The sequence below is a fragment of the Tamandua tetradactyla genome, chromosome 5, assembly GCF_023851605.1.
Source record: "Tamandua tetradactyla isolate mTamTet1 chromosome 5, mTamTet1.pri, whole genome shotgun sequence".
NCBI lineage: Eukaryota > Metazoa > Chordata > Mammalia > Pilosa > Myrmecophagidae > Tamandua > Tamandua tetradactyla.
Window position 1 is genome coordinate 162,818,454 of NC_135331.1, and position 11,897 is coordinate 162,830,350.

At 37.8% G+C, this 11,897-nt stretch overlaps 1 protein-coding gene across 4 annotated transcripts in view; it reads right to left on the reverse strand.

Annotated features, from left to right (window-relative positions):
* HACE1 (HECT domain and ankyrin repeat containing E3 ubiquitin protein ligase 1) overlaps positions 1-3,576 on the reverse strand; it is a 115,837-nt gene extending 112,261 nt beyond the window's left edge. For all 4 annotated transcript variants that reach the window (XM_077162512.1, XM_077162513.1, XM_077162510.1 and 1 more), the window contains exon 1: positions 3,268-3,576. In XM_077162512.1, coding sequence (XP_077018627.1) covers positions 3,268-3,343 — 76 coding nt within the window. In that variant the 5' untranslated portion in view covers positions 3,344-3,576. The remainder of the gene's footprint in view (positions 1-3,267) is intronic.
* Between the last annotated feature and the right edge of the window lie 8,321 nt (positions 3,577-11,897).

Below are 11,897 nucleotides of genomic sequence, written 5' to 3' on the forward strand. Positions count from 1 at the left end.
TGAACTAAAATTTATAAATCAAGATGGTGAATAATTTCTGGTGGGAATGAGAACTACATTAACATCATAAGGCTTTTAGAAGGTGTTCATTTCTATTCGTTTGTTTGTTTGTTTGTTTGTTTGTTTGTTTGTTTTGGGTACATGACCCAGGAATTGAACTCAGGTCTCCCGCATGGAAGGCGAGCATTCTACCACTGAACAGCCCAAGCACCCTCTATTTGTTTTTAATAAAATTGACACGTAGTTTTTTTTTGTCAAATCTTTTGAGCACTTTATAAAAACACAGTTCACATACACTAAAAAGATAAGTAAGAAGAAATAAATGTAATCACAATTACAGCAGGAGAAGGTGACTATCCAAGAAATACTATATTAAAGTATAAAACAAAATTTGTGGTTGGATGCTTTCCTCTCACTGAACTCATGAAGACACCTTGATGACCAATTATAGTTCTCAAAGTGATGAGAAAAGTTTAATCTCTCAGTTTATCAGATACATCGCAATCTTTATTAACTGGCAAAGTTTCAGAACTCAACAACTAAAAGGAAAACCTTAAAGAACAAGAAGCTCACATTCGTTACATCATACATAATTTCTCCTCAAACCATCAGATGGATGCAACCATCACTCAAACATATGCGAGAAAGGTTCAAGTTCTATAATTATATTAAACAAACTATATTAACTGTAAATGAAGTAGTTTAAGACTATTTTCTCCACATAGGTGAATACAAACCAATCTTTTAAAGTCCACTGAAAATTCATATCCCTAAAGTAATCTTTCCTCTTTGCCTTATTTCTTTTCACAATAATATTCCAATGTTAGCCCTGTCTAGGATGTCTCAACAACTGCACTCCATTACTTTGTATAATACTCAGACTTTCACCAGCCAAAGGAAACATAAATTTCTCCCACTACCCCCCACCAATATCCAATTCAATGTCTCAAAAAGTAGTTTCATCCCATGGAATAAAGTGAACATTAGCATAAAAGATGACTTAAAACTTTCCAACCTTAATAATCTATTCCAACTAGATGCTTATTAATTACTAAATTCAAACAAGGCAAAATAAATATTTGATTCTTTCCCAAATTTTGAGAAATCTCAGAACTTCTGTTCAGCCCTTAAAACGCAAATACAACAGTCTGGATTTTTATAAGTAGAATGCATTATATATGAAATACTTGAAAGAGTCAAGCTCAGAGAATTCAAAACAATTCATAAGAATTTGGGGGAAGAGAAAAATTCAAGGAATGAAATGAACACACTATGAGAGAAACAAACATAAGACACTTTTTTTCCTCTAGCAAAATGGGAACAAGTTTTATTTTAATTTTAATATTAAAATTAAATATTTTCATTTTAATTAAATTATTAATTAAATAAATTATTAATTAAATAATTAAATTTTAATTAAACTCTCCTGGTGGAGAGTTCCACCAGGCACTCTCACAGGTGGAACTTTACAAAAAGTTTGGAAGACTGACACCAAAAGCCTCAGAATGCTCATATGACTCTATAATTCTTTTAGGAACTAAACTTAGGGAAATTTTTAAAGGTGCAAACTAAGTCTTAAGTAAAAAGACTTTCTTCCTAAAATCAGTTATAAAAAAAGAAATTAGATTCAAGATTTGTTACATGCATCCTATGAAAAACTACAAAGTCATCAAGCATATTTAAGGATATTAAAAATGTCTGTGATATGTTTTCTAAAATCAAAATAGAAGACTTTATGCAGAATGATATTAATTTGGGAGACAGAGAAGAAAGGAAAATAGAAAACAAAAGTCAATACTGTGGAAATACAGATTTTTTAATTGCCTTATTCTTTCATTTCCAAATTTTCTACAATAAAAATACATAACTTTGAAAATTAGAAAACAGTACATATTAAAGTCTTCTAAATGATATTTAAATTTAAAAAATCAGAATTAAAACTAGGCAATATAAATTGCAATCATCAGTGAAACTATGCATGAGGTCTTCTTTATTAATCTATACCAAAAATATGACATGAAAAATATGTATGATAGCAGTACTTAGGAAATGGATTCAAAGGTGAAAGTTGGAAAGGAAAGTGAGAAAAAACTGAACCAGGAAGTCTGGTTACTAAAATCAGGATTATTTTAAGTGAACTAGCTTCATACTACGAAAGTACCAAATACAAAATTATTTTTGACAGACAACACAAGTCACCCCTATTCTGAATCTCAAGTAGAATGAGGGAAATCTTTTCAAGAAAATCATCCCCCAAGTATTCAATTTCACATTAACAAATGATGATTCTCTTTCAAGGCCTCCTTCTCTGACTACAATTCACCTCACCAGCAGCAACGTAAATGAAGTAAAATAAACTATTACCATGAAGGAAAAAACAACTTACCAGCCATAACTTCCTTCTACATCTTTCTCTTAGGCATAAAGAACCAAAAGCCTCTTCTGAGACAGCACTGCCTTCTCCCACTGCCACTAAAACGTCTGAATTCATTAGGCAGCAAACAAAAACGGCTCTCCTCACCTGTTTTACCATCAGTGTTTCACCTGCCTGAAGGAAACCCCAGTGCACAGAACTAAAATCCAGGGACCAAGGACAGGGACCAAGCCTTAGCCCTTCGTAGATGCGCCCCCGCCCACACCTAGCCCACTCCATGCATGTCTGATGAATAAAACGAAGGAAAGCATGCATATTAAAGAAAAGCGCATATGCGTATACACACACCACTTTAACAGTACAAGTTTGGTGTTTCACACTCTTTTGTCTGTTTATTGTCAAAATACAGTAGTCCCCCACATCTTAAAAAAAGTGCGCTTAACCTATCTCTCCGCCCCACCCCAACTCACCAACCCCAAGCAGCTTAAAGAAATGCTACTTTGGAGCATCTTTCTCTCCCCAGCCAGCACTAACTGTAAAAGTACCCGCACCCATAACGCTCTCTGAACCCGGGTCTCCACTATCTGGCTGATATTTCTGCCCCTAGCCAAAAACCTCTAATCGATAGTCGGAAATATCTCTGTAACGGCTTCTCCCGGCATTCAAGGCCCTAGCCGACGCCTCCCTTCCCGCAAACTCCCACGCGTCAGGGCGCTAGCAGCGGAGAGGGGTTGCCTGAGGCTCCCGGCCCCCCACAGTCAGCTAAAGTAAAAGTGGGCGTTTTCTCGGCTTTCGGTTTGTTTGCTCAGCAGACCTCGCCTCGGCCGGGACCCGAATCCCACCCTCGTCAGCCCCGGGTCGTGCCGGCGCCTCTCCCCCGCGACCCGGCTCACCCTCGGGCAGCTCCACGGTGCGGGCGCGGCGCAGAGAGCGCGTTAGGCGGTTGAGCTGCTCCATCGCTCTCTCCATCCTCGGCGCGTCCTCCGCGCACACCCCGCCGCGCCGACGGCCTCCGCACCCAGCGCCCTACATACCGGCCCCGGGCCCGCCCTGTGGGCAGAGGCGCGGGCTCGCCTAGATGTGCTCGGGGTACAGGGGACGCTCAGAGGCACGTCCTCCCCTCAGGCTCGCGTTAGCTGCCCGACAGACCAGCAAGAACGCACGCCCACCGCCCCTCGCGCCCTTCCTGCCGCCGCCGCCGCCGCTTCCAGGACTCGCACGGCCTTCTGGGAGCGGTAGTTCTGAGCCAGTCAAGCCGCGCGCCTGGGGCGGAGCGACGCTGGTTCCGCCCGCGGCCCCACTTAGCCCCGCCCACGCCGGGGTATGGCAGTGTGTACGCGAAACCCCTCCCAGATTGGGAAACGCTGAAGTTGCTGGAGAGACTTCCTGGGTGTTCTCAACGCCCAACTTCTTCTACCAGAGATAGGTGGAGGAGAGCAGCTTACTTAAATTTTATCACTGCCGTATATAGCTGACTAGGGATTTGCAGTTTTAAATTAAATCCAGCACTATCATCGCAGTTCTGGTACCTTTTCCAGTTACATGAAATACCGTGTTTTCATATGTCAAACGTAAAAGAACATTAAAATAAAATGAATGCAAATAAAGTTTCAGTGACTAAGAGATTTCAAACAGAGTTGAACCTCCTGGAGGTTATTCTCATGCGTTATATAGATGTCCCTTTTTAGTTTATGGTGTATTGGAGTGGCTGGAGGGAGGTACGTGAAACTGTTAACCTGTGTTCCAGTAGCCTTGATTGTTAAAGACAATTGTATTAAGAATATGACTTTTATAATGTGACCTTGTGATTGTGAAAACCTTGTATCAGATGCTTCTTTTATCCAGGGTATGGACAGATGAGTAAATATATATATATATATATATATATATATATATATATATATATATATATATATATAAGGAATACTGGGAATAAAGGGTAAAGTGAATTGGGTAGATTGAAATACCATAACTTGATTGTTTGTGCTGGGTGACTTCACTGAGGGCAGGGACATTGTGCATTGTTGCCCATGCTTTTCATAAAGTTTAAATTTGGGGAAGATGTGGATGATAATTTAAAAATTTTTTTTAGTTTATTTGGTACAAGGTTGAAGTGTCAGGATGATGGCAAAGGAAATCCAAAGGCTTTGACTTTGTGAATGAAAAAAAAACTTAAGGATGCCAATAAGGTATGGAAGAAATGAATGAAAAGGAAATAAGGAAGAATATTTGTTGTCTGTGCCGGAGGTTGAGCATCAAGCCAGATTAAAACAGAAATTTGAGCAGCTGAAACATGAAAGAATTAATCCAATCAGGGTGTGCATGTTTACATTATGAACCTGAATGAACCACTAATGAAGAAAGTTAAAGGAGGGAGTTTTCTCTTCTGAATCCATCTAGCAAGATGATGCTAGAGTAAGAGAAAATAAACAGCTTGACTTTCTCAGCTTCTCCTCCCTCAAAGAAGCAAAAGTGTCCCCACAATGAATGAGCACATGTGGGTAGATGATGTGTGTTGGTTAGGCCAGAAGAAGAAAGAGAAAGAGTCTCACCTACCCGGCCAGGGATAAGCTGGGGTACATGGTGGGTGAATGGGTACACAATTCAATGCCATCCTAAACCAGTTCCAACCTGCAGCTTGTGGCCACTTTACCTACAAGTTCATGCCAGACCACTACTAACTTTACCTAACCAGTTGGTTCAGATAAGATGTAAACCAGTCTGACAGCAAGGTGGGAGAGGTCAAACCTTAGAAGGAATGCCACATGCTATGGGCCAATCTGAGCCATGCCCAATGATTTGTCACTTGGCTCCAACTGGAAATGCTCCAGTCTTGTATGACTCCCCATACCATTCAAAGAGTCAGGATTTCACTGTTCAGAAGTTAGCAACTCAGCTCATGTTATCACCACTACTTCTCAGACTCCATATGAAGTGCCAGTGGGCACCAAATCTGGAGTGTGTGTGCAGGAACAGTAGACCCAAACTGCCTCCATACTGATGTCACTCCTCATGCTGTCCCTTTGCCCCACAGGAACAGAAAATGCTAGAAGAATGTTTATTCTAACTCATCCAAATCATACATTGCAACTTGCCTGGAAAGATTACAGAGCACCGCTATAAACTGACAAGTCTAAAGTCTGCAACAGTCTCCTAAATAACTCTGCTCCAAGGTGAATGAGGCTGAGATGGTACTATGGGTTTATCACCTCCTGTCCAATAGAACTTTCTGCAATGATAGAAACATTCTATGATATGAGCTGTGCAAAATAATAGCCACTAACCAAATAGGACCACTGGACACTTGAAAGTTAGCTCATGCCATTGAGGCACTGGATTTTAAAATTGTATTTAAATGTAATTAATTTAAATAGCCACATATGCTTGGTGGCTATCATGTTGGACAGCATGGCTTATCACACCAAGAAGGGAACTGCCCAGGACTAAAATGTTGAAATAGCTCTCTGTACATTATTAGCCAAAGAGTTAATGATTTCTCACTTGTCCTGTGAACCCGAACACAAAGAACCTCAAATGGAACTTTAAAAGGTCATTTTGTATTAAGAATTCCATTATCAAAGCACGAAGTTTTTCACTTACAAGAATCCAAGTTCTGTGCCCCAATCAGTGTTAACTTTTTTTTTACTATTTCTGGGTTTTCCCCTAGGTAATGGTTTTACTAGGAGTACCCAAGCTTCTTTCCATTTAAAAGGAGAAAAAAAAAATCAATCCTATAAAGGCAGGAAGAGAGGGCAAAAAAGTAAGGAGAATACAAAATAAAATGATAGAAATAAGGCCAAAAGTGTCCATAGTCACAGAAAATATATACAGAATAAACATTTTAAAAATAAAGATTTTAAGTTATACAGAAAAAAAATAAATAAGCCATTTGCTGTTTCCAAGAAACCACCATTTTCCAAGAGGAAATTGAAGGAAGATATTCCAAGTAAGCATTAACTAAAGATCTCTAATAGCAATAGTAATAACAGCAAAACAGTCTTAAAGTGAACATGGCAGCATAAAGATATCCCCTGGAAAAGTCTTCCTTCAGAATTAGCTACTAAAAGGACCAATCTCACTGGCTTAGAACTTTGGAGGATGCCAGACACTGGAGAAGGACTCCACAAACACTGAATGGAAGAAAAAGAACAACCTAAAAGAGCAGGTAGGAAATTTCCATCCTGGACCTGCCAATCCATACCTCTCCATTTTACTCAGTTCCATGCAGCTTTCAAGCCACACAGAGGCAGCACAGACCAGGTCTCTCCCACTGCAAACACAGACTGTAGAGCCACTCACAGCAGTAAGTTAGAACCCCAGGCATATACAGGCACAGAGACTCAACTCCACAGAGACCCAGGGCAGAACACATGACACTAAGTCATGTGGCATACAAAGGGGCCCCCATGGATTGGGGGGAGATACACTGTGGCAGAACTGTTGGCAAGAGATGCATTACTAAATCCTGTTAGCTGTACCACTTAAACACATAATAGACTTTTCTGGAATGATCTACCTTTTCTGGATTAATGCCATCTAGCTCCCCAGGGTAGGATACACTAATGGGGAAGAAACCAGAGGCAGAAAGACCTCATAGAATAAAAAAGGAGGTGGGGTGGTAAGGAGGTGTTAAACTGAAACTAAAGACAAGAGGGTCCACTACTGAAAAATGTAAGTAAAAGGGAACACTGAGTGAGGGGGAGAATTTAAACAATTCATAGAAGTTGGCAAAAAAATTCTGCACAACAACAAACAGAACAGATCAAGATCCCCAGAGAAGAAACAGAGGAAAGGAAGCTTTCTCCTGGATGTTAAACAATTTCACAATAACTGCAATCTTAAAAATTGTACCATATATTCAGGGCAAGAAACAGATGAAGAGCTGAAAAAATCTGAACAAACATGGGCTACTCTAAAGGTCTAGAATAAGTTGTACAAGCAACAAAGAACAGTCCTAACACAAAGCAAATTAACAATAAAACCCTAAACAAATGGGAGGAATGAACCTTCAGAGTTAACTCAAGATGATCGATGCCTAGATATTAACCAAAAATCACAAGCCATACTAAGAAACTAGAAAATATGGCTCAGTCAAGAGAACAAAATAAGCTTCAGAGGAGACTCAGAATTAGAACAACTAATAAAAGATGTTCAAAAAAATCCCCTAAATCAACTCAAGAAGACAAAGGAAAATTTGCATAAAGAGAGAAAGGATATCAAGAAGACAATGTGTGATCATAAAGAAGAATTTATAAGTATAAAAAGAAACAGAACACAAGAGACCTGGGTTCAATTTCTGGCCTGTGCACCCAAAAAATAAAAATAACAAAAGAAACAGAACATTTTGTGCATCAAAGAACTTCATCAAGAAAGTAGAAAGACAGCCTACTCAATGGGAGACAATATTTGGAAATGACATATCAGATAAAGGTCTAGTATCCAGAATTTATAAAGAGATTGTTCAACTCAACAACAAAAAGACAGCCAACCCAACTACAAAATGGGAAAAAGACTTGAACAGACACCTATCAGAAGAGGAAATACAAATGGCCAAAAGGCACATGAAGAGATGCTCAATGTCCCTGGCCATTAGAGAAATGCAAATCAAAACCACAATGAGATATCATCTCACACCCACCAGAATGGCCATTATCAACAAAACAGAAAATGACAAGTGCTGGAGAGGATGCGGTGAAAGAGGCACACTTATCCACTGTTGGTGGGAATGTCAAATGGTGCAACCACTGTGGAAGGCAGTTTGGCGGTTCCTCAAAAAGCTGAATATAGAATTGCCATACGACCCAGCAATACCATTGCTGGGAATCTACTCAAAGGACTTAAGGGCAAAGACACAAACGGACATTTGCACACCAATGTTTATAGCAGCGTTATTTACAATTGCAAAGAGATGGAAACAGCCAAATCTCCATCAACAGAAGAGTGGCTAAACACACTGTGGTATATACATACTATGGAATATTATGCAGCTTTAAGACAGGATAAACTTATGAAGCATGTAATAACATGGATGGACCTAGAGAACATTATGCTGAGTGAGTCTAGCCAAAAACTAAAGGACAAATACTGTATGGTCCCACTGATGTGAACGGACATTCGAGAATAAATTTGGAATATATCATTGGTAACAGAGTCCAGCAGGAGTTAGAAACAGGGTAAGATATTGGGTAATTGGAGCTGAAGGGATACAGACTGTGCAACAGGACTAGATACAAAAACTCAAAAATGGACAGCACAATAATACCTAATTGTAAAGTAATCATGTTAAAACACTGAATGAAGCTGCATCTGAGCTATAGGTTTTTGTTTTGTTTTGTTTTGTTTTTACTATTATTACTTTTATTTTTTTCTCTATATTAACATTCTATATCTTTTTTCGGTTGTGTTGCTAGTTCTTCTAAACTGATGCAAATGTACTAGGAAACGATGATCATGCATCTATGTGACGATGTTAAGAATTACTGATTGCATATGTAGAATGGTATGATTTCTAAATGTTGGGTTAATTTCTTTTTTTCCGTTAATTAAAAAAAAAAAGAGAAGGGATAATTGGAGCTGAAGGGATACAGACTGTGCAACAGGACTGGATATAAAAACTCAGAAATGGACAGCACAATACTACCTAATTGTAATGCAATTATGTTAAAACATTCAATGAAGCTGCATGTGAGGTATAGGGTTTTTTTTCTCTCTATTATCGTTTTAATTCTTATTCTGTTGTCTTTTTATTTCTTTTTCTAAATCGATGCAAATGTACTAAGAAATGATGAATATGCAACTATGTGATGATATTAAGAATTACTGATTGTACATGTAGAATGGATTGATTTCTAAATGTTTTGTTAATTTTTTAATCAATAAAAAAAAAGAAACAGAACAAAAATTATGGGGATGAACGACACAATAGTAGAGATTCAAAATACAACAGCAGATGTGAACAGGCAGAAGAAAGAATCAGCAAACTAGAAGACAGGAAATTTGAAATCATATACTCAGAAGAACTGATAGAGGAAAGAAGAGAAAAAGTTCAGCAGTTCTCAGAGATGAGTGGCAGCATGAAGTGCACATTCACATCATGGGTGCCCCAGAACAAGAAAAAAGGGAGAGAGAATATTTGAGGAAATAATGGCAAAAAAAATTCCCAACTCTCATGACAGAAGTAAATATACGTGTCCAAGAAATGCAACAGTCTCCAAACAGAATAAATCCCAACAGACCTACTCCAAGACACAAAACTGATCAGAATGCCAAATGCAAACGATAAAAGGGAGAATTCTGAAAGCAGCAAGAGAAAAGCAATTTATCACATACAAGGGATCCTCAATAAGATTACGTGCATACTTCTCATCAGAAATGGAGGTAAGAAGGCAATGATATGATACGTTTAAGGTACAAAAAGAGAAAAACTGCCAAACCAAGATCCTTTATACAGCAAAACTGTCCTTTTAAAATGAGGGAGAGTTTAAAATATTCGCAGATAAGCAGAAACTGAGAGTTCCTCAATAAAAGACTTACCCTACAATAATTATTAAAAGGAGATCTGGGCGGGCCGCGGTGGCTCAGCGGGCAAAGTGCTTGCCTGCTACGCCGGAGGACCTCGGTTCGATTCCCGGCCCCAGCCCATGTAACGAAAACGGAGAAACAAAATACAATAAAACAAGAAAAATGTTTAAAAGATGTTTCCCTTTCTTCCTCTCTTCCTTCCTTCTATCCTTCCTTCCTTCTCTCTGTCTTTCCTTTAAAAAAAAAAAAAAAAAAGGAGATCTTCAAGTTGAAAGGAAAAGACAGGAGAGATGGCTTAGAGTATGAAGAAATGAAGATCTTCAGTAGAGGTAACAAAAAGGGTAAATGTTAAACCCAATTGTACTGTATCTTCAATATAGAATTCTACTCATTATTTCCTCTAAGAGTCAAAATACAACTGAGCAAGATATATATATATATATATATATTTCCTGATAATGGACATGCAAAATATAAACTGGTAAATGGGACAAAAACAACATAAATAGGAGAAACGAGTGATAGGGGAGCAGAGAATGTGCATGCTATTTAAGACAAATTGGCATTTTTAAAAATTAGTAGATTATACATGTAGGTTGTGTAATATAAACCCCATGGTAACCATAAAGAAAATATTTTTAAAATATAGAGAAATGAGAAAGGGATAGTCAGATACACCACAAAATATCAACTATACAGAAAAGGAGATGGCAATAAAGTAAAAGCAAAACAAAAAGAGAAAATATATGACCCATAAAAACCAAAAGACAAAATGGTTGAAGTAATATATATATTTTTTACATGGGCAGGCACCAGGAATCAAACCCGGATCTCTGTCACAGCAGGCAAGAACTCTGCCACTGCACCACCATTGCCTGAAGTAATATTTTTTAGATACACACAAACAAAAATGAGAAAGAGATCAGTCACGTATATGACAAAATATCAACTATCTGGAAAAGAAGTTTGTGATAAAGGAAAAGAGAAAGAAAAAAAGAGAAAAAAAGAAAAAAGATATGACATATAAAAACCAAAGAACAAAATGGCTGGAGTAAGTACTGCCTTTACAGTAATATAACTGTATGTTAATGGATTAAACTCCTCAATCAAAAAACACAGATTAGCATACTAGATTTCAAAAGTATGACCAAGCCATATGTATTTACAACAGACTCATTTTAGACCCAAAGACATGAAAAGCTTGAAAGTGAAAGGATGGAAAAAAATATTTCATGCAAACAGTAACCAAGAAAGAGCTGGAGTAGCTATACCAATATCAGAAAAACACCCTTTAAGTCAAAAGCTCTTTTAAGCGATAAAGACACTATATATTAATTAAAGGAGCAATCCACCAAAAGAAATAATCATAAATATTTATGCACCTAACCATGGTGACCCCAAAATACATGAGGCAAACAATGGGTAAAATTGAAGGGAGAAATAGACAACTCTACGATAATAGTTGGAGACTTAAATACACCACTCTCATCAATAGGTAGAACTTCTAGAAAGAATGTCAAAAAGAAAACAGAGAACTTGAATAATAAAATAAATGAACTAGACCTAATAGACATATACAAAACATTGCACTCAAAAAATAGCAGGATATGCATTCTCCTCAAGTGCAGATGGATTGCTTTCCAGGATATACATGTTAGATCATAAAATGTCTCAAAAAAATTTTTATTAATTATTATTTTTTATTTTTTTATTAATTAACGGGAAAAAAAAGAAATTAACCCAACATTTAGAAATCATACCATTCTACATATGCAATCAGTAATTCTTAACATCATCACATAGATGCATGATCATCGTTTCTTAGTACATTTGCATCGGTAAATAAACTGTGGTATATACATACGATGGAATATTATGCAGCTTTAAGGCAGGATAAACTTATGAAGCATGTAATAACATGGATGGACCTAGAGAACAGTATGCTGAGTGAGTCTAGCCCAAAACTAAAGGACAAATACTGTAAGGTCCCACTGATGTGAAC